This window comes from Schistocerca nitens, chromosome 11 (genome assembly GCF_023898315.1).
Source record: "Schistocerca nitens isolate TAMUIC-IGC-003100 chromosome 11, iqSchNite1.1, whole genome shotgun sequence".
In the NCBI taxonomy this organism is placed as follows: Eukaryota; Metazoa; Arthropoda; class Insecta; order Orthoptera; family Acrididae; genus Schistocerca; species Schistocerca nitens.
In genome coordinates, this window is record NC_064624.1 from 71,880,272 (window position 1) to 71,901,262 (window position 20,991).

General features: G+C 42.2%; 1 protein-coding gene across 3 annotated transcripts in view; it reads left to right on the forward strand.

Annotated features, from left to right (window-relative positions):
* The window catches only part of LOC126213585 (uncharacterized), a 124,128-nt gene that overhangs the window by 94,904 nt on the left and 8,233 nt on the right, over positions 1-20,991 (forward strand). For all 3 annotated transcript variants that reach the window (XM_049941433.1, XM_049941435.1, XM_049941434.1), the window contains exon 6: positions 10,259-10,408. In XM_049941433.1, the coding sequence (XP_049797390.1) occupies positions 10,259-10,408 (150 nt within the window). The remainder of the gene's footprint in view (positions 1-10,258; positions 10,409-20,991) is intronic.

Here is a 20,991-nt window from a genome sequence, read left to right on the forward strand (position 1 = left end):
AGGATGTAGCATACTGCAGTACTGAGAGATGAAACTTAAAGTTATATTGCGGTAAGGAATATCACAGTGGGCTGTTCAGTTGAAGAGGAGAGGACATCTCTAGAAAGTAAAATCACAGACGGTGGACAGACGAACACAGATAAAGGGAAGCTAACTTCGAAGAAATATTCAGTAAGAAAATAAAATACAACTGATCGATGAAAGAAGAAAGTATAAAAATATTCAGAGAAAGACAGGAAGACAGCTACATTCACTAAGGTGGCAACAGTCGTGGGACACCTCCTAATATCATGTCAGACCTCCTTGTGCCCAGCCTACTGCAACAACTCGACGTGGCGGCGAACCAAGAAGTTGTTGGAAGTCCCCTGTACAAATAATATGCCATGCTGCCCCTATAGCCACCCACAACTGCTAAAGTGTTGCTGGTCCAGGACTTTGTACAGGAACTGACCTGTCGATTATGTCCCATAAATGATCGATGAAATTCATATTGAACGATCCAGGTGGCCAAATCATTTACTCGAGTGGTCCACAATCTTCTCCAGGCGAGTGGTGAACAGTTTTGGCCCACTTACGTGATATCGTTATTTGAGAGCATGAAGTCCACAAATGGCTGAAAATGGTCTCCAAGTAGCATTCAGTGATAGGCTCAGTTGTACCGGAGGACCCAGCCCATTCCATGTTAACAAAGCCCACGCCGTTATGGAGCCAACACAATTTTGCACAGTGCCTTGTTGGCAACTTCGGTCTGTAGCTTCGTGCGCTCAACGCCACACTCTAACACTACCATCAGCTCTCACCAACTCAATCCGAGACTTACCTCACCAAGCCACGCTTTTTCACTCGTGTAGGATTCAACCAATATGGTCATGAGATCAGGAGCTGCATGTGACAACATACTGTTAGTAAATGCACTTTCATTGGTCATCTTTTGCCGCAGCCCACTGACGCCAAATTTAGCCGCACTTCCGAACAGGTACGCTGGTAGTACCTTCTACATTGATTTCTGCGGTTATTTCACGCAGTGCTGCTTGTCTCTTGCACTGACCAACCTATGTACAAGCCGCTGCTTTAGGTCGTTATCTGAAGGCTGTCAGCCACAGCATTGACCGTGGTGACAGGTAATGCCTGAAATTTTGTATTCTCGGCACACTCTTGACACTGTGGATCTTGGAATACTGAATTCCCTAACGATTTCCGAAATGTAATGTCTCATGCGTCTAGCTTCAACTACCTTTCGGTGTGAAAAATCTGTTAATTCTCGCTGTGTGGGCATATGGCCACAATCACGTCGGAAACTTTTCACATGAATCAACTGATTACATATGATAGCTCCGCCAGTGCACTGCCCTTTCATATCTTGTGTACACGATACTACCGCTATCTTCGTATGTGCACATCACTTTTGCACAACTTGTCACCTCGATGTAAGTCATTTAGGAATGACATAAGTACCATGTTCTGGTATCCAAGGCTAAATAACTGCAGAAAACTTAAGACAAAACTTTAAACAAACAGTCGTAGGAAGGACTGACACAGAATATAGAAAAGTCAAAACAATAATTACCATGGGAATTCCATTCCCAACGTCAGAAGAGAGAGCAGATAAATGGAAAGATTACATTGAGAGCCTCTATGAAGGAGGAACTTTTCGGATCACATGGAAGAGGAAGCAATCTGAGTTGGCGTGGAAGACATAGAGGATGTACTGTTAGAGGCAATATTTAAAAGAACTCTGGTCGATTTGATAACAAATAAAGCTAAAAGGATACATAAAATTTAATCATGACTACTGAGTTCATAGGGGAAAGTGGCACCCCAACGACTATCCAAGTTCGAGTGTAGAATCTATGAGACTGGCATAAATAAGAATGGAACAGAAAATTGAGAAACTGTCAGATGACGGTCAGATTGGCTTTAGGGGAGGTAAAGGCGCCAGAGAGGCAGTTCGAAAGTTGTACTTGATAATGGAAGCAAGTCTGACGAAAAGTCAAAATACAGTCAAAAGTATTTTTACCTAGAAAAAGCGTTCGACAATATAAAATTATGCAGGATCTTCGAAAGTCTTACATAAATATAAGTAAGTTACAGGGAAAGACAGGTAGGTTACAATATGTACAAGAACCAAGAGGGAAGAATACGGGAAAATAAAGAACAAAGTGCTCAGATTAATAGTGTGTAAGATAGGGTGCAGTCGTTTCCCCTACTATTCAATCTATTCATCGAAGAGGCTATGATGGAAATATAATAAAGGCTCAAGTGTGGGATTCAGATTAACAGTGAAAGGATGCCAAAGAAAAAATTTGTTGATGACACTGCTGTTCTCAGAGAAAGTGAAGAATTACGGGATTTGTTGAATTGAATGGAGAGTCTGATGAGTAAGGAATATTAATTGAGAATGAACCACGGAAATAAATGTCTAATGAGAAGTAGCAGATATTGGAATTTTTTACATTTAAATTGGTGGTCATGAAGTAGACGATATTAAGGAATTCTGGAAGCAAAATAACCCATGATATAAAAAACAAAAGGACATAAAAAGCATACTAGCAAAGGCAAAATTGGTACAACTAGCCAACATAATTCTACTACTATGAAACAAAGTTCATAATTTGAGGAAGAAATTTATGAGAATCTATGTTTAGAGAACTACTTTGTATGATACTGAATCGTAGACAGTGGCAAAACACCGTGACTGAGGAGACTATGACCGTCTGAGATGTGGTGCTAGAGAAAAGTTTTGAAAGTTAGGTGGACATGGTGCATATGGAATGATGGGGGTACTCTGCAGAATTAGTGACATGGGGAAAGACTGACAAGACGAAGGGGATGTAGAAACTGAAGAGAAAGACAGATTGGCCTACATCCAGAAGATAATTGAGCATGTAGTGTTTACCTGCTATTTTGAGATGAAGGTTGGTGCAAGAGAGGAATTCGTGGCAGGCCACATCAAACCAATTAGATAACTCCTGGCTAAAACAATTTCATTTGACAAATTAATAGAATTTATTTGTACTTAATGGTCTTTAGTTCACAAAGAGAGTTTTACATGTTATTCCTGAGGCTGCTACACACAGGTTGTAACATCAAAATGTAGGTGTTGCTGTCACATGCAAATAACATGGCCCGTTTCTCAGTAGACATTCAGTTACATCGACAGTTTCTGGACACTCATTAGTGAACATTAATAAGGGATGTGTCAAAGTTTCATCTCTATGAAGTCTTTGACTCTGCTGAGGAAACTTTCAGTAATAGGTCTGAACTTCAGTGGAGAAATGAGAACCCATCCTTCCTCAACGTTGGACTCTTCAATCTGCATCGAAGTCAGCTTCTAACTCATCCTAAAGCAGTTACATTGGATTCAGCTTGGAATTCATGGCAGAATACTACATTCATCGAATGTTGTTGCTCACAAACTCTCTCATGACAGATAATGATTTATTACAAGGAACACTGTCTTGCTAATACAAACAATGACACTGTATTGTATGCAGTACATAAAGCTGGAAAACGTGATTCATATGCTGTCGAATTTAGTGTTCTCTTAAGCTCAATAGGGGAATAATAACATAACCATGGATATACCCCACAATGTAACGCCATCTTCTCACTCCTTCACTTTTGGCATTACACAAAATGGCAGGTAATATTCGTCAACCAAAAACAGAACCTTCCATCGGACTGCCACAGGTGGTTCATCTGTCTGGACCATTCATTTCCACTCATCCATCGCCCAGAGGCGTTACGCTTTACACCAACGTAAGTGTTGCTTACCACTGACTGCAGAAATGTGTGGCTCATTGGGGGGGGGGGGGGCTACTCGACCATTTTACCCCCTTCTTTTTACCTCCCTGTGCACAGTCGTTGTGCTGGCTACGCTGCTTCATGCGATTTTTTACAACGACCCTCCGTAAAGCTCCATGGTCCCTATTGGTCGGTACATGGATCCGCCTCTTCTACCTTTTGCTATGGTTGTTCCTTTGCATTTCCACTTCACAAGGGCTACTATGTAAGGGTCGAAATATTACTGGTACATTTGTTACTCAGGTCCACATTCGAAATTTCTGAACCTCCCTGATGGACCCATTCTGCTATTTCTGGTTCTCTGCTGACAACACATGTGTCTCTGCCTCCTTTTATACTGGCGGATGGTCCTTTCATTACATTTGTTGGTCAGTCACACATTAGATAGAGGTGTTTAGATAGTTTTGATCCTATTGTGTAGCTTGTCCACAATGTTATTCAATCTGTATATTGAGCAAGCAGTAAATGAAACAAAAGAAATATTTGGAGTAGGAATTAAAAGAAATAAAAAGATTGACGTTTGCTGATGACATTGTAATTCTGTCAGGGACGGAAAAGGACCAACAAGAGCAGTTGAAATGAATGGACAGTGCCTTGAAAAGAGGATATAAGATGAACATCAGCAAAAGTAAAACGAGGATAATGGAATATAGCCAAGTTAAATTAGGTGATGCTGAGAGAATTAGACTACGAAATGAAACGCTTAAAGTAGTAAATGAGATTTGCTATATGGGGAGCAAAATAACTGATGATGGTCGAAACGGATATGATATAAACTGTAGAAAGAGTTTCTGAAGAAGAGAAATCTGGAACGGCGAGTAAGGATTTAAGTGTCAGGAAGTCGTTTCTGAAAGTATTTGTATGCAGTGTAGCCATGAATGGAAGTGAAACTTGGACGATAAATAAAAAATGGCTCTGGGCACTATGGGACTTAACATCTATGGTCATCAGTCCCCTAGAACTTAGAACTACTTAAACCTAACTAACCTAAGGACAGCACACAACACCCAGCCATCACGAGGCAGAGAAAATCCTTGACCCCGCCGGGAATCGAACCCGGGAACCCGTGCGTGGGAAGCGAGAACGCTACCGCACGACCACGAGATGCGGGCGGACGATAAATAGTCTACACAAGAAGGGAATAGAAGCTTTCGAAATGTGGTGCTACAGAAGAATGCAGAGGATTAGGTGGGTATATAATATAACTGATGATAAGGTACCGAACAGAATTGGGGAGAAGAAGAATTTGTGACACAACTTGAAGCAGGGATCGGTTGCTAGGACATGTTCGGAAGCATCAAGGGATAACAAATTTAGTACTGGAGGGCAGTGTGGAGGCTAAAAATCGTAATCAGAGACCAAGAAATGAATACACAAAACAGATTCAAAAGGATGTAGGTTGCAGTAGGTACTGGGAGATGAAGAAGCTTGCACAGGATAGAGTAGCATGGAGAGCTGCATCAAACCAGTCTCAGGACTGAAGACCGCAAGAACTTCAACAGTGTATGTAAATGCTGTCAAGTCTTTAGTATGTTCAGGCAGCCAAGATCCAGATTGCCTAGTAATTTGAATGGTATGAAAAGCACATGAAATTCGATGTACAGTGGTGTCCAAAATTAAAGCAACAAACTGAAATTTTGCGAGATTGCGTTTATTTTGCCATAAAATAATACAAACAGGTGATAGTGAAGTAGGAACAATGTTAAGAACAAATAACATAAACAACTACAATATGCATAAAGTTAAAAAAATGTTCTTCGTTTTTTCCAACTTAACAGATTTGCACTCACAATCCAACAACTGGATAATGTGCTTAGCATGGGCCGTGACCACCTCTGGTTCATACAACCCTGACATCGACACGGCAAGCTGTGAATGATGTCATCAATCTCATGTGGAGGCAATAACACCATTCCTCCTGCAGAGCTACTCTCAAGTCTTATGGAATTGTTGGTGGATGCTTGTGTGATGCAACCCATCTCACTACTACATATATTTCGTATGCGTACTACAAACAAATCCACACATTATAGAATAAATTGTCCTCTAAGAAATTTACAATATTACAATGCTAATTTATAAAATAAAATTCATGGAAAACTATATACAGTATAATAAAAAAATTTTAACAGGCTTTGCTTCACATGTCATTCTTCCAGAAGTCCACATATGCCCTCGCTACTTTGCTGCACGCCATCAGGTCCCGGGCAGTGCATGCTCTTGGATGGTTTACTAACGGACATTGAAGCAGGTGGTTCATAGTCTGGATGTTCCCACACAGACACAAATCACTTTCACCAATTCCCCACTTGTGCAGATTTCTGTTACATCTGTCCATTCCTGAACATAGCCTGTTCAGGGTTTTCTATCTCTCCCACACAAGTTCCACACCTGATGGCAGCACTTCAGAATCGTGTGCATATTCTTGTCTTCTTTTTCTAGAAGTTTTTGGTGAACCTGTGAGCGGTTCGGTTGAGTGGAGAAAACTACTTCTTGACGTAAGGCGTTTTGGTACCATTTGGTACCCATGGACCTGATGACGTTGATTTTGAACCTGTTTTGTTCGTTCAATTCTGCTCTGTATTGAACATCGGACATTTGGCGGAGCAATTCCTGACAAGCAGTATAGGTGTTCTACTCTTGTTGGCTTAAGACATCCAGTAATATGTCCACACATCTGGTTCAGGACAGTGTCCAGCTTGCAAACTCAGCAGCAGAGTACAAGAGTGGCATTGTGGTGGTGTGTAAAACTTTTGGATTAGGTCGACATTTTGATGTTGTTAGCTTGCCAAGTAAATTATTTCGTGATTGGATTTCTGCCCTGCTCTTCTCAATGTGCCACTTGAATGACAGTGTCCTATGAAGAGTAACTCCCAAATACACTGGGAGAGGGCAGTGTGTTAATCTTGTGCCGTTGCACCAAACATTCAGTTCTTGTTTCGCCTCTCTGTTGTTAAGATGGAATAGGCAAGTCTGGGTCCTACTTGTATTGGGTTTCAACTGATTTTCACTGTAATAGTTGGTGAGATTTTCCAGGTTCTCAGCTAGTATTTCCTCAATATCCTTGTAGTTTTATGCCTGAGCTGCTATTGCCCTATCATCAGCGTAAATGAAAGATCTTGACCAGGGACTAATAGGTTGGTCATTTGTATAAATATTGAATAACATGGGTCAAGAACACTGCCCTGGGGAAGCCCATCTTTTTGTAGTCTCCATCTGCTCTTGTTACCTTGGAACTCAACAAAATACCTCCTGTTAAATAGAACTGATTTGAGTATAGCAGTCAATTGAGGGCTTTTTGTTGCTTTTTGCACTTTTGCAATGCGATTTCTGAGGTTGATGGTATCATATGCTTCCATAAAAGCTATAAGCACCATTCCTGTAGTACGTCTTTTCTCAAACCCATCTCCAATATAGTGGGGTAAGCTGAGAGCTTGACTGGTACAAGATTTGCCAGGCCGAAATCCTGCTTGCTTTTTTATTAGGGTACCCTCAGTAAGCTCTTTGAATCTGCTTAGTATCAAACAGTTTGTGTGTTGTGCACAACAGAGAGATTGGCCGATAACTCTTAGGATCTTCTGGGTCCTTACCAGGCTTAAGAATTGCAGTTATTTTTGCCTGTCTCTAGATTTCAGGAAATCCATTTGCCCAACAGCAGTTCATAAACTCCAACAGTCACAATTTAGAGCGAACACCAAGACGTATCATCTGTTCATTTTCAATATCATCTAGGCCTGCGGCCTTACCAGTCTTTAAACTTTTGATTGCTTCTTTCAGTTCTGATATTGTAAATGTATGATCGAGTGTATCATTATTTTCTTCTTGGACAGCATTTAGTCTACTCGTATGCCCTTTCTTCAGTCTGTGTTTCGCTTTACCGTTTTTCAGCAGTTGGGAGGCTGTTTGCTGTACTGCCAGCAAAGCCTGGTGTACCTGCAGGTATACCATCTAATTTTTGAGCAGTCTCTACGCTTTCCGACTACTGTGAGTCATGTTAATGCTTTCTACAGTGTGTTACCACTTCTGTCTTCTATTTTCAATCATTGTTGTTATGACTTCTTCACCCGCCTCCATTGTTTATGGGGAGAATGGGTGTCATAAAGACCACAATACGTTTCGTATTTCTCTTTTGTCTCTTCGCTGTACCCTTGAATGTACGATTTTCTACATCCTCTCGTGTATTCTGCCGTGCACAGTATTTTAAAGCTTTAACAAACTCACTGAAGTTTTCTGGTAGAGGTGTGTATCCGCAATATGCTCTATGGGATTCAAATTGGGAGATCGAGCTTACCATCCCAGGTGTGCAATATCTTCCATTTCCAAGAAAACTTCAATCAGCTGATCTCTATGGGGCATACCTTTATCGTCCATCAATACGAAGTGATAGACCACAGCACCTCGATCTGACGGCATATGAGGTTCCAAGATCTCGTCACGATACCTGACAGGAGTTAAGCCTTGCCAATTCACCCATACAACGTCATGAAGAGGTGTTCAGGTAGTCCACACCATTAAAGAACCTCCTGACATCAGTCTCTTTTGCACGATATTTTGGTCACGAAATCCTGTTCCACGTTCCCTCCACACGAAAATCCGTCGAGAATCGCTCTCCAGACCATTTTCGGACTCACATGTGAAAATAACATTGGCCTTGCTTGTAGTTCTCTGTGCTGTTTCTAAAGGCTGCCCAAAGAACTTCACAGTGTTAGGACATTCCCTAGCCCATACATTGCAGTTACTGATACATCTCCCACAATATGAGTATTCATAAGACCTTTTGTCTCATTATCATTTTCTATATGCTGTATCACTTAACAAATGCACCATAAAATCCTAATGCCCAATAGTTCACACATATTTGCTTTTTGCAGATGTTTTGTGTGTGTGTGTGTGTGTGTGTGTGTGTGTGTGTGTGTGTACAGTATGTTCAGGCATTTCCTTTAGAGACTTATATGATTTGTAGAGGGGAGTGAGTACTGGAATCCATGTCCAGAAACAAACCGTTTCCCTCCTACTACGGTTTCAGTTCAGATGTTTAACTCATCCACTTCTGCTTGAGCAGCTGAGTTAGGTGTGATGCAGTACAGTCATTAGATAACAATTCGAAAGAAACACAACGAAAGATTCCTTTATCAGCTAAGTCTCCTTGTTTGTATTATCACTTAAATATTACGTGTTCACATTACTCCAAAACAAAAGATCAAGCTAGCATACTGTACATGCAGAAGGTAATGTTTAAGTGTTAATGCAAACAGATGTGTGTAACTGATAAATGGATGCTTAGCTATGTTTACTTTCGGACTGTTACCCAATAACTGTATTACATCATGCCTAATTCACTCCCTGAAGCAGAAGTGCATGATTTAAACATGTGAACTCAAACTGTCGTAGAATGCATACAGTACATTTCCAGACGGGGTTCCTGTTCAACATATTATGTACTCTCCCCCCTCTACAAGTCCTAGTAGTTTGTAAAGAGAATTTACGAACACCCTATGTATGCTTCCATCACTGATAGAGTTCCCACTCATCAACCTGTATCTTCTCCTCACTTGTAGCAACCACAGCTTACTTTAGACACATTTAATGACTGATAATGATTTAATGCGTATTTACACAACATTGCATTGTCTCCTGTGTTACGTAACCCATGTCTCCTTAATTTAAATCCAACTCTTTCTTTCGTTCTACAGGAAATCTTCTTGTCACAGTATGATAGAACTGTATATATAGAATATAAGAATTAAACAGAATTTCAATTTTCATTCGAATAACAACTTCTGACTACATATCACGCATAAGTGTATGTATAGAATGCTTCTGTTTGCCTTTTTTATCTTACTCATTGCTCAATGTTCGCTAGTTTATTGAGAGTGCTCGTTGGCCAATGTGAAACAAATATATTTACTTGCCTATTTTGGCGACAGTTAAACGTATTAAGGGAGTAGCTGCACAGTATCACACATTCTGTAACCCTTGCTTCTCTAAATTTCTTTTGGTGCACAATTCAGAATCTGCTCTTCTGTAGTTTACCAGCTGTGCATCCTACAGCCAAGTCCCTAACAGCTACCGATACTATCTAATGATAATGGTACAAGTTGTACATGTAAAGATTATTTCCATTTTTATTTCTGTAGGAATGTTTTTTTTATGTATTTAAACTACGCTGATGACTAGTTGTCATATCAGTTCAACCTAAATGTTGACCTTAGCATGTACCTTTTATTTGTACTTTAATTAATTCAGCCTGTTGTTTGCTAAGCGATGCTACTAGTGTGGGGGCTAAACCGATTAGCACAGGGGTAAGTTCTTCATTTCGGAGGACCCACTACTGATGTTGAAAGTGTGTGTTCTATTAGTTGCATCTGGAAAAACTCTCAGCAGCACTGTCTGCAGTAGGCTGCCCTCTGTCCTCCGTGTGTACAGAGTGACCACACCCTGTGTCTCTGCACAGAATTCCAGCCACTGGAGACAGCGAGGTCACCCAGACCAGTCGGCTGCACATGGGCCACAAAAACTGCAGCAGGGCTCCTGTTCCAGCTGCAAAGCACACAGCTACCTGCCCCACTACCACATTTGACGATGCTTCCGTCTCTTACCTGCGGTGAGTACTGTCGCTATACATGCACGATTTCCACATTCACCATACCACTTATGAGGGCGTTAGCCAAGTGATATTATCCAAAAACAGAATTTCACTTTATTGTATTTTTCGATAAAATAGAAGTTATAATTGTCAAGAAACAACATTTTAATTGTTAATTTTTGATGTTTGTGTAAGCATGTATCATAATGTTTCTCGAGATATTTCTCTGGGAACAGAGTGTGAATTACAACCTGTTCAGACCACAATTATTTGACAGAGGTACCAAAAACAACTTTTACTCTCCAAATGTAGTGAATGAATAGGTGTGTCGGGTGTAAGTTATCGTTTCACTGGTGGTTTCCCATCGCCTAAAGTAAATTTGTATGAAATTGCTGTTACAGCTACATTTACGCATTGTAACTAAAAATATTACTTTAATGAGAATAAATAATTATCTACAAGTTCGTTATGGTCTTCAAAAGGAAATGATGATGGGTCATTATGAAGGAAAAGACGTAAAAATAATATCCATCAGCAGAATAAGGTAATGGAATGTTGTAGAGTGAAGTTTAATTTTTATGTGATTTCCCGTATTTTTTCTTCAAATTATTTTTTGACGTTTCAGTATTTAGTAACAACTGAAAATTTGCGCCATACTGGGTGTAAAATACTTGTTTAACATTTGCAACAAGCAGTAGCCTTAACTAGTGGGTCATCCTATCAAACGACCTCATTTGGCTCAAACTTTCAGCTGTCAGTTTTATTTCCATGTTTGTTTTGCAGACACTATAATTGCGTTTCACAGAATGAGCCGGAATAGCACCATTGAATGAATGGCGTCTGTAAGAGACGGAGGTTCAGTCTGCCACGAGAGCTGAATATGAGATCGTCTGGCAGTAGTTGTTGGAAATCATTTGTTGGAACTTCAGCCTCAATGAAACTGGAAGTCACACGTGCAGTCGTGTGGTGAGGCAGCCTAGTAGTAAAGGCGAATGCTTGTGATGAGTAAGAAATACGTATTCGACAACCAGTATGGGAAAAATTTTCGGTGGTCACTACATAATGGTCAAGATGGCTGCTCATGTTAATCCGGTAATCCTGCTGCGCGTGTGTTCAGGTCGCGTCGTGTGTAGTGGCGTACGACGTCTTCTGTAAACAAATCCCTGCAATTGACAGTGTGTCATAGGTGTTGTGGGTACAGATCTTGACTCGGCATGGGGAAATTTCTGCGTAAATGGATCCTGATATCGACTTATATTTATGCAAATCGATTATCGATGGTAGTAAATAATGGTAGTTGACTTCACGAAAAACTGTGAGTGCACATTTCATTACATTTGTTGCTACCTGACATTTTAAAAAGCATGTCGTGCATTATGCAATTTTACATATAATACTGCATTGTTCTACATCACTAGTAAAATTAGTTTTGAGCTATAAAAGGAGGGTAATAACAATGAATTACAAAGTAAATTAAATTAGTTGTAGGAAATAGAGTATTAATAAATGATAGTAATTTAGAACAGAAAATAGAAACATAGGAAAGGAATGATCCCCAAATATTATTTTACTGTTAAAACAAAATATAGCACATAAATTATGATTTGTGTGCTTGCCATTCCATGTGGGAGGGCATGGGCAGAAACGTTACTAAAGGAAATATATCATGAGTGACTGCAAGTGTATTTGTTTATACTGTCTATGGAGTAGTGACACTTACTACATCTTATCTAGGGCATACTATTGCACTAGTTGTGTTGCAATGGCTAGATGTAGTTACCCATATACATGTCGTATGTGTGCTGTTATCTTGTATGTCTCTGAGCATGATGTTTTTGTCTTTAAGCAGTGTCATAGGCTGGAGTGGAACAACAGAACTTAAACTTTAAGATTCGCCTCAGCATATAGCATATTCCTTAGATGTAATGAGTGTCTCAGTTCTTCAATTAGACGTTTTCCTTCCCATTATTGTTGTATTGAAAATTCATATCAGGTAAATGAAGAAATCACATGTGATGCCTCCTTTCTTATAGTTATATTTTTTTGTGTGTTTTAGGTATTGAACTTCTTATAATACGAGTCTTTGTCTGATGTTGTTGCTGTGCTTGTGTCATTTTCTGTGCCCACATCTACATCAATGTCTGTGGTGTGACTGAGTTTGTGTCCTGCCAAGGATCGTGTTGTTCTGGTTGTTATGTGCTTGTCTGAGATCTGCCATATGAGTTTCCTCGTCTGTAGATTTCATGCAGGGTTCTTGAAACCTTAACAGTTGCGTTGCTTAGAGCACACTATTTGTCTGGGTCTCGTAGCATTTCTTTGATGTCCTTATACTCTGTTACAGATCTTATATGTGTGAGGGTGTTGAATGTAATGTCACATGTTCAGGAGACCCATATGCCCCACATGCGCGTGTAGTACTCTAGCTGAGGCCCACTCCGTTCAAGCCCAGTCGCAATGTGAACAACGGCACGGCTTGGATCCGTATGCTTGTGATGAAGCTGTACCTGTAAATTGTGGAAGAAGGAGAAAACACGATGGCCTTTGTCGGTCATGTCCCAGTCCATTTTTCAGGTCTCAAGGTGGCTGTTATTTAATTGACTCATGTCTACAAAGTTTTCCCCTGTTATTACTGGAATCTAGTCGTGTGTACCCCTCATGACCCAGCACACCGTCGCTCTGTGGTGGATAATGATGTCAATGCGGCAAGACCCCAGAACCACACACAAGGCTTCTACTGACGTGGTGCCAAAAGCACGCAGCATTCTGAGTAGCGTGCTCCTCTGTCCTAGCCTCACTGTGCTTCCATAGGCCACTGGACACAGGCAGTGTGTTTATGCACCTGCTGTGAAGCATAGTATGGCTTCCAAGAGAGCTGTCTCATATGTTTGTAGCGAATGCACAGGACCATATAGTGATTTCATTGCTAATGCACTTACTGTTAAAGTTAAAGACAATGTATTTTGCACGTGAACAATGCGTATACGTGCCCATAATTAGCATCAATGACAGTATTCAACATGCCTTCTTAATATAATTAAGGCGTAATACAATAAGGTACTGTGTGACATAAGAATTTCTTTATTATTCAAGGGGATATATGGGAGCGAAAGAAGTATTGTAAAGTTTATATTTTGGTACAAAGTCCATAAGTGAATTTAAGGAAACACATCGCCTGCTCCACAGAGATTTCAGTACTGCGTGCTTTGGTGAACCAGGACAGTCAGCCAAGGGCATGCATAAACTGTAGATCCAATTTACATTTAAAAGTCTCGTACGCTATACAATACAATTCACACACAGTAATACATAATCATGGAACACAGAACACTTTTTCTGAAGTTACATCACGAACTGGAAACTGACAAGCATTTGCCAAATGTCGTGCATAAAAGTAATGCAGGTGATGTAACACAAGAAGAGGTGCATGCTAACAGCCAACGAGAAGAACGTATCCAAAAACTTATTAAAGAGACAGACCACAGCGAGAATCTGTAGAAATGCCCGGTACCTCTCTGCTTGAGGTGACAAGCAAACATGCACACCGCAAAACATACGATATTGTTAAACACAGTGTACAGACTGTCGAGGAAAAACTTTAAAATATATTGTATGAAGTATATTCAAAATTAGTGGAATCTCGGTAAAGTACGTAACAGAAAGGAATTATACCAATTTATAGAGTTACGCGAACTTGAGGGACGCAATCCCAATAAAATATCAAAAAGTGATGAGGGAACTACTGGACAAGAAAATAAATGTTAGAACAGAACACAAAACAAACTACGACAGTATTTAAAAGACTGGTCGAGAATTGTGTTAGTAAGGATAAGAAGAAGAGGGTAGAACGTGTGTCGAGAAAGACTGTTGTTATGCATGGTTCCAATAAGCACATCGATGTGCAGGTAGATGAAAGTTAAGACGGCTGTGCGAACGCGTAAAACACGTTACATAAAAGATCACAAGTTATGAAAGACTAAGTGCCTACGAATGATAACCTCTGAAACGGAGAGGCTTCGAACGTGCCAGTGTCGTCGGCATCTAGAGAAAGTGGCTGGAGACCAGTGAAACCACGAGCAGACAGTGGTGTGTTGAGCGCCCACGTCCCATCTCAGAACACTGAGGTCAGAGTTTTGTACAGCAGGGCAGGTGGTGGTCTGGCGGCACAGGAGAATTCTGGTGCCGGCACAAGTGGTTCACAGCAAAAACCTGGCACACGTTGTTGAATGTGAATATGCATACTGCATGATCTGATACAAGTTTGCGTGTGGACTGATTACATCATCATTGTTGGATCTTGCCCACTCGTTTTGTATAGGGTGTGAATCAGCATTACTACATTAGCGTCCTGGCTACCCTACGTGAGCGAGTACGGAGAAAACGGAATGATTTGTGGAGAAAAAAGTCATGGATCCTTCACCAAGACAATGCCCCAGGTCACAGTGCGTTGTCAGTCAAGACGTTTTTGGCAAAACACAACATTCCCATCTTAGATCATCCACCCTACTCACCTGATTTGGTCCCCTGTGACTTTTTTCTTTTCCCTAAAGTCAAGTCAGCTTTGAAAGGAACTAGATTTGAGACTGTTGAAGCAGTAAAAGAAAAAGCGACGGAAGTAATGTATGGACTTACCGAAAATGATCTGCAGCATTGCTATGAACAGTGGAAAATTCGTATGGAGCGGTGTAGAGACCGAGGAGGGGAGTACATTGAAGGAGATAACATGAAATTGTAAATAATTGTAAATAAATGTTTTTTACAGCATCAGTCCGGTTTTTTTCTAGCCGCACGTCGTAAATCAGAGTCCTGTGCAATATGCAGTGTTCAGGCAAGTCTGTCACACAGTTTGTGGATCACAACTATCAGTTCTCGTAGCAATCTCTGCTAGGCCATGCTCAATCTTTCCACTAGTGTCCAGGTGAGGCTGCCAGGAGTGGCGTTTATATTCACTTCTTGCAGGTATCGCTCCTGTCATGATGCAGTCTTAATCAGTGCACCATTGGCCCATGTCGTTTCACTGCCTTCTCTGGTCTTGCGTTCTTTGTCTTCGTTCTGGCGCTTGTGGTTACACCAGAACCGTCATTAGCACTATAGTGGCAGCAGGCTAATCGAGACTGGACAGTGGATCACCAGAAACGTATGTTCTAGTAGGATGAATCATATTCTTTTGGATACATTATGCTGATGGCCATGTCCAGACATGTCATCATCCAGGTGAATAGTTACCCAAAAGATGCACAGCTCCATATATGCTGGACAATGAGAGCTGGACTATGTGGTGGGTACAATCATCTGGGCTTACATGACATTTGTAACCGATGCCACCATGACAGCTGAGGATTACCTGTACACTAATGCAGATAACCTGTACATTTTCACGCTTTATGTCTTCCTCAACGACGATGACTCTGTCACGAAGACACGATTGTGGTACAGTGACTGCAAGAGAATGATACTGAACTCGTCTCGTCCACATAATTTGCATGGTGTGAACCTGATGGAACACATCTGGCTCGCACCTCCACGCTTACAAAGCAGTAGTCCATAATTTTCGAGAGCACAGTGTTGTGTAAATGTAGAGATAACACACACATAAATTTAATCAGAATTATGCACAGGAAGGCTAAATAGGGGTGACAGTTATACTGAAGCTGATTCTTTGGCATTACACATTACACGCTACAAGCAAAACAAAGTAGGTGCCAACGGAACAGTTAGTGGGCGAGAAGGAAACGCAACAGCAGACACAGGAAGGAATTACACAACATGTTCTAGGCATTCTCGAACCCTGTATGTGAATCCAGAGATAGGTTGTTCATGAGGAGACTATTTTTACAGGCGGAATTACTGTGAAAGGTAAAAACAATTTATTACTCACTTTCATCAGACGAGAACTAAAGAAGATGATCTACTCAGAAATAAAGCAATGAACATTTGTGGTATATCTTTGCAACGTATTGCGCAGCTATCAGCGATAGTGGGCAGAGAGTGTACATGTATACATGTGTAACTAATATTTCCAGGAGATTTTATTGACAGGCTGGTAGTGTTCATCCTAAGAATAATGAAGCAAGATTGTAGATTGATAATATTAGTTAATTCTGATTATAAATTTTAACATGTCTAGTAAACAGCAGACTAAAACTGCACCCCCAGTCTATTTGGGGGTTATAGTAGACCATAGGTACTCCTGCTTATTGGAAGAGGCGATAGAATGGAGTCTCCCACTTTTCGGCCTAATAAGTTCTGGTCCCCTTTTAAGGTTTGACCTCAAACTTCCCAAATTCTACAAAAGTACAGACGATTTTGGGATGGACACCTTACGTGCTGCACCAGATATCCATTATACATTTAGATCTTCACCACCTCGTATTGTCACAGCTGTTCAACTCCGCCAACAATTCAGCTGTTTGGGTGATGTCACATTCCAGGGTACATCATCTTCTTCCATTCTCCACTGTCCTCTTTCGTCCCCCTCACTATAGAGGATTTCTCTGCATCTACTATCCAGCACGGTAGCCATCCATCTTGGGCAGCTGTCAGGTACCCTCTTGGTCCTAGCCCTCTGACAACACATGGATCGCACTGCTGATGCCTGAGCTGCAAACTCCCCACATGTGCCAAGGAGTACATGCCCGTCTTCTTGGGGAATCAGGACTCCTGGCCACAGCCATCGTGCCAGGTGGCCTTTGCTGTGGCTGGGTGGCGCCTGTGGAGAGAGCCTCTCATCAGAGTGCGTGACATCAGGGCGCATGACCTGCAATTAATCTCTTATTAGTGAGTGGCGCCAGCAGTCTCAAAGAGGGGCGGGGTAGACAGATATGATCCTGAATTGTTCCCCTCTGTACTTACACCATAGGAGGAACAAAGGAGTATGGAAAAGAGAGAACCTTGTTCGCCAAGGTATTTAGTCTGCAGCAGAATAGATGGGCACTCCTTTCTGGCTATAAAGCCTCTATTTTCTTTATCAAGAACCTGGAGGACGAGTTTGACGAAGTGGCTGCATTGTCGAAAATGAGAAATGTGGCAGTCCTAAATTAGACAATATCCTCAGCCCAGCCCTGGGAATTGTTCGCCTGCGACCTGCTGACTGATGTTCCTCTTTCTGTCATCCCCCATCAAAGGCACAATATGGTCGAGGGGACTATTTTCCACCACTACTTTCTCTTGCAATCTGACGACAAGCACCACACCAATTTAGAGTAGTGGGGTGTTCACCTCATTCAGCTTATCTGTAGGGGACTGAAAAACAAAAGGGTTGCTACTGGTGCCTACATCTTGCCCTTTGAGGGTGGTTCATTTCCCAAAAAATCAAGGTGATGGTATATCGATGTGATGTAAAACCATACGTCCTACCCCATATAGGGTGCTTTAACTGCTGGTAATTTGGGCACATGTTTTCCCACAGCAATTCCAGCACCACATGTGGAGACTTGCAAACCGTTACAACCTTCTCCTTTCAAGGCAACAATTTCCACCCGTAATGAAATGGCCAACTTTTGCATCGCAAGAAAACACACTAATAACCAAGTAACTGTATAAAACACGTAAGCGCGTTGAGTAAAAGCCTTAAAAGGCACCGAGCGAGGTGGCGCAGTGGTTAAACACTGGAGTCGCATTCGGGAGGACGACGGTTCAATCCCCCATCCGGCCATCCTGATTTATGTTTTCCGTGATTTCCCTAACTCGCTCCAGGCACATGCCGGGATGGTTCCTTTCAAAGGGCACGGCCGACTTCCTTCCCCGTCCTTCCCTAATCTAATGAGACCGATGACTCGCTCTCTGGTCTCCTTCCCCAAAATAACCCCAACCCCTTAAAAGGCATTGAATTGAAAAAAAACACACAACAGTTCTTGCTGGCTAGAAAGAATATAAAACAATCCACTATGGCATACATTAACAACCTTGCTTGATTATAGACATATATACATAAACACAAATTTACGTAAGTTAGAGCTTCCAGATGAGCAGGAACACCTTATGCAATTGACTAGTTCTTACCACGAGGGAAAAAGGAATTTTTTCTTCTTTCTTGGAGTACCTTTTACATGTGAGTCTAGTAATACCAGTTATGGCAGGCGAGAAAATGAATCAGGTCTTAGTGCCCTGCATTTTAAACAGTACAACCATTGGTGCCTTAGTCTTTCACAGACATAGCAGAGGCTAGCAGTTGAATAAACCCGTTGGTGGCCGAACGGTTCTAGGCGCTTCAGTCCGGAACCACGCGACTGCTATGGTCGCAGGCTCGAATCCTGCCTTGGGCATGGATGTGTGTGATGTCCTTAGGTTAGTTAGGTTTAAATAGTTCTACGTTCTAGGGAATTGATGACCTGAGATGTTAAGTTTCGTAGTGCTTCTTCATGCCGCAACTGCCAACTGAGCCCATACAGCCACTTCTTAAACCCATGCGAACAGCCCACTTTTCCCCTTTCCCTCTAGAGGCAGACACCGAAGCCTTCAATTGCGACAACGGCGCCACCGCCAGAGAAAGGAGGGCGACTGCTTGACGCTACATGCTGTGGTGTGCTTTTCAAAGCTAACTTTACCATGACTCACCAGTGGTCCCAACACCACCAGTCCCTAAGAGTTCCACATCTGAGGACGAGGTGGAGATTGTAGAATTCCTCAAGGTCCTCCTATATCGTGCTGACGCTTCAGACGCAACAGTCCTGGATACCAGCACTCATGGTGACACTGAGGCATAAACTGTCTCCTTGATCCCTTCATGCGTTCCCAAATGACTGACAACCTACTGCTCCAGTGGAACTGTGGCGGTTTTTTCTCCCACCTCGCTGAATTATGCCAACTTTTAGATTTGCGTTTTGTATTGCTTTTCAGGAAACGTGGTTTCCTGTGATGTGGACCCCAGCTCCTTGTGCCTGACAGGGGTACTACAAAAATTGTACTGACTGTGACAGACTGCGAAGTGGAGTCTGCATCTATGTCTATGTCTGTAACGAACCTATTCCCCCTTGAAACACTTTTGGAAACTGTGAGGACAATGCAGGAAATTACCATCAGCAGTATATACGTCATTCCAGACGGTGAAGTGTTGCACCATGTATTAGCTGCACTAATTTCTCAACTCTCGCCTCCTCCCCCACTTTTCCTACTTGTGGGTGATTTTAATGCCCCTAACCTTGTTTGGGGTGGAACCAAGATTGCTGCTGTGGTAAGGCTGTCGAGGATCTACTAACTCACCTCGGCTTTTGCCTCCTCATTACAAGTGCCCCCATTCACTTTAGTGCGGCATATGACACATACTGAGCCATTGATCCCTTGGTTTGCAGTGCTGGTCTGCTCCTTTATATCCACTGGAGATCTCACGTCAACTTGTGTGGTAGTGACCACATTCCACTCTTTCTGTCCCTACCCTAGCATCGCCTGGAGACTTGCCCATATGGGCTCTTACCAAGGCTGAATGGGATACTTTCAAGTGCACTACAACTTGATTCTCCTTTGCATGAGACCACCATTGTTGTCCAAGCTGAATCTTGAATCCCTTGTTCCTCAGATTGTCCCAGCGGTAGTCAGTGCCTTGGTGGTCACTCAAAATCGCTGTCGCCAATGGAGACTGTAGGTGGGCCCTTCAACAACATAAGCCCCATCGATTTCTAGAGCACCTCATTGCCCTCAAACAGCATTGTGTCCAGGTCTGTCAGCTCATTGAATGATGGGACTATTGGGAATGATACCTCTCCACCACTGGCACAAAAACCTCTCCTTCCCAGGTCTGGACCAAGCTCAGATGCCTTTATGGATATGAGACTCCTGCAGGTATACATGGAATTTAGACAGATGGATCTGTATATGCCGATCTGCATGTACTTGCAAAAAGTCTTGTGGATCATTAGCTTCGCATCTCTGCATCTGATAATTAAACCGTGGTGAAACGACAATTCCTATCTCTCGCTTCACACCAATCCGAGACGTATAGTGCTCAGTGCCCTTGCCAATTCTCCTGACTCAACCCCTGGGGCAGACTACATCCATTCCCAAAAGCTTAAACGTCTGTCAGTGGATTATCAGCGCCACTTCCTTGCCATCATCAACTGAATCTTGAGCGATGGCGACTCCCCATCGCAGTGCAGGGTAAGTATGCTGATACCAGTGCTAAAGCCTGGTAAGAACCTGCTAGATTTGTATCGTCCTATCAGCCTCACCAACGTTCTGTGCAAGCTGCTTGAATGTATGGTGAGCTGGCCGTTGTGTTGGCTCCTCAAGTCTCAGCGTCTTCTGGCTCCCTCCCAGGGCGGTTTTCGGCGAGGTCGCTCCACCACTGACAACTTACTCTACCCTGATACTGCGATCCGAATGGTCTTTTCCCGGCGTCAGCACCTCATTTCCGCCTTTTTTGACCTGACAGAAACCTACAATATCACTTGGCGACACCACATGCTCTCTACTCTGCCTGAGTGGTGTCTTTGGGGCCCACTCCCGATTTTTATATGTAACTTTTGTCACCACACATTTCAGAGCTCGAGCGGGTGCCTCACACTGTTCACCTCCCATCCAAGAGAATGGGGTCCCACACGGCTCTGTCCTGAGCGTTCCAATCTTTTGAATCATCGTTAATGGTCCTCAGTATCTCCCCACCTATATGC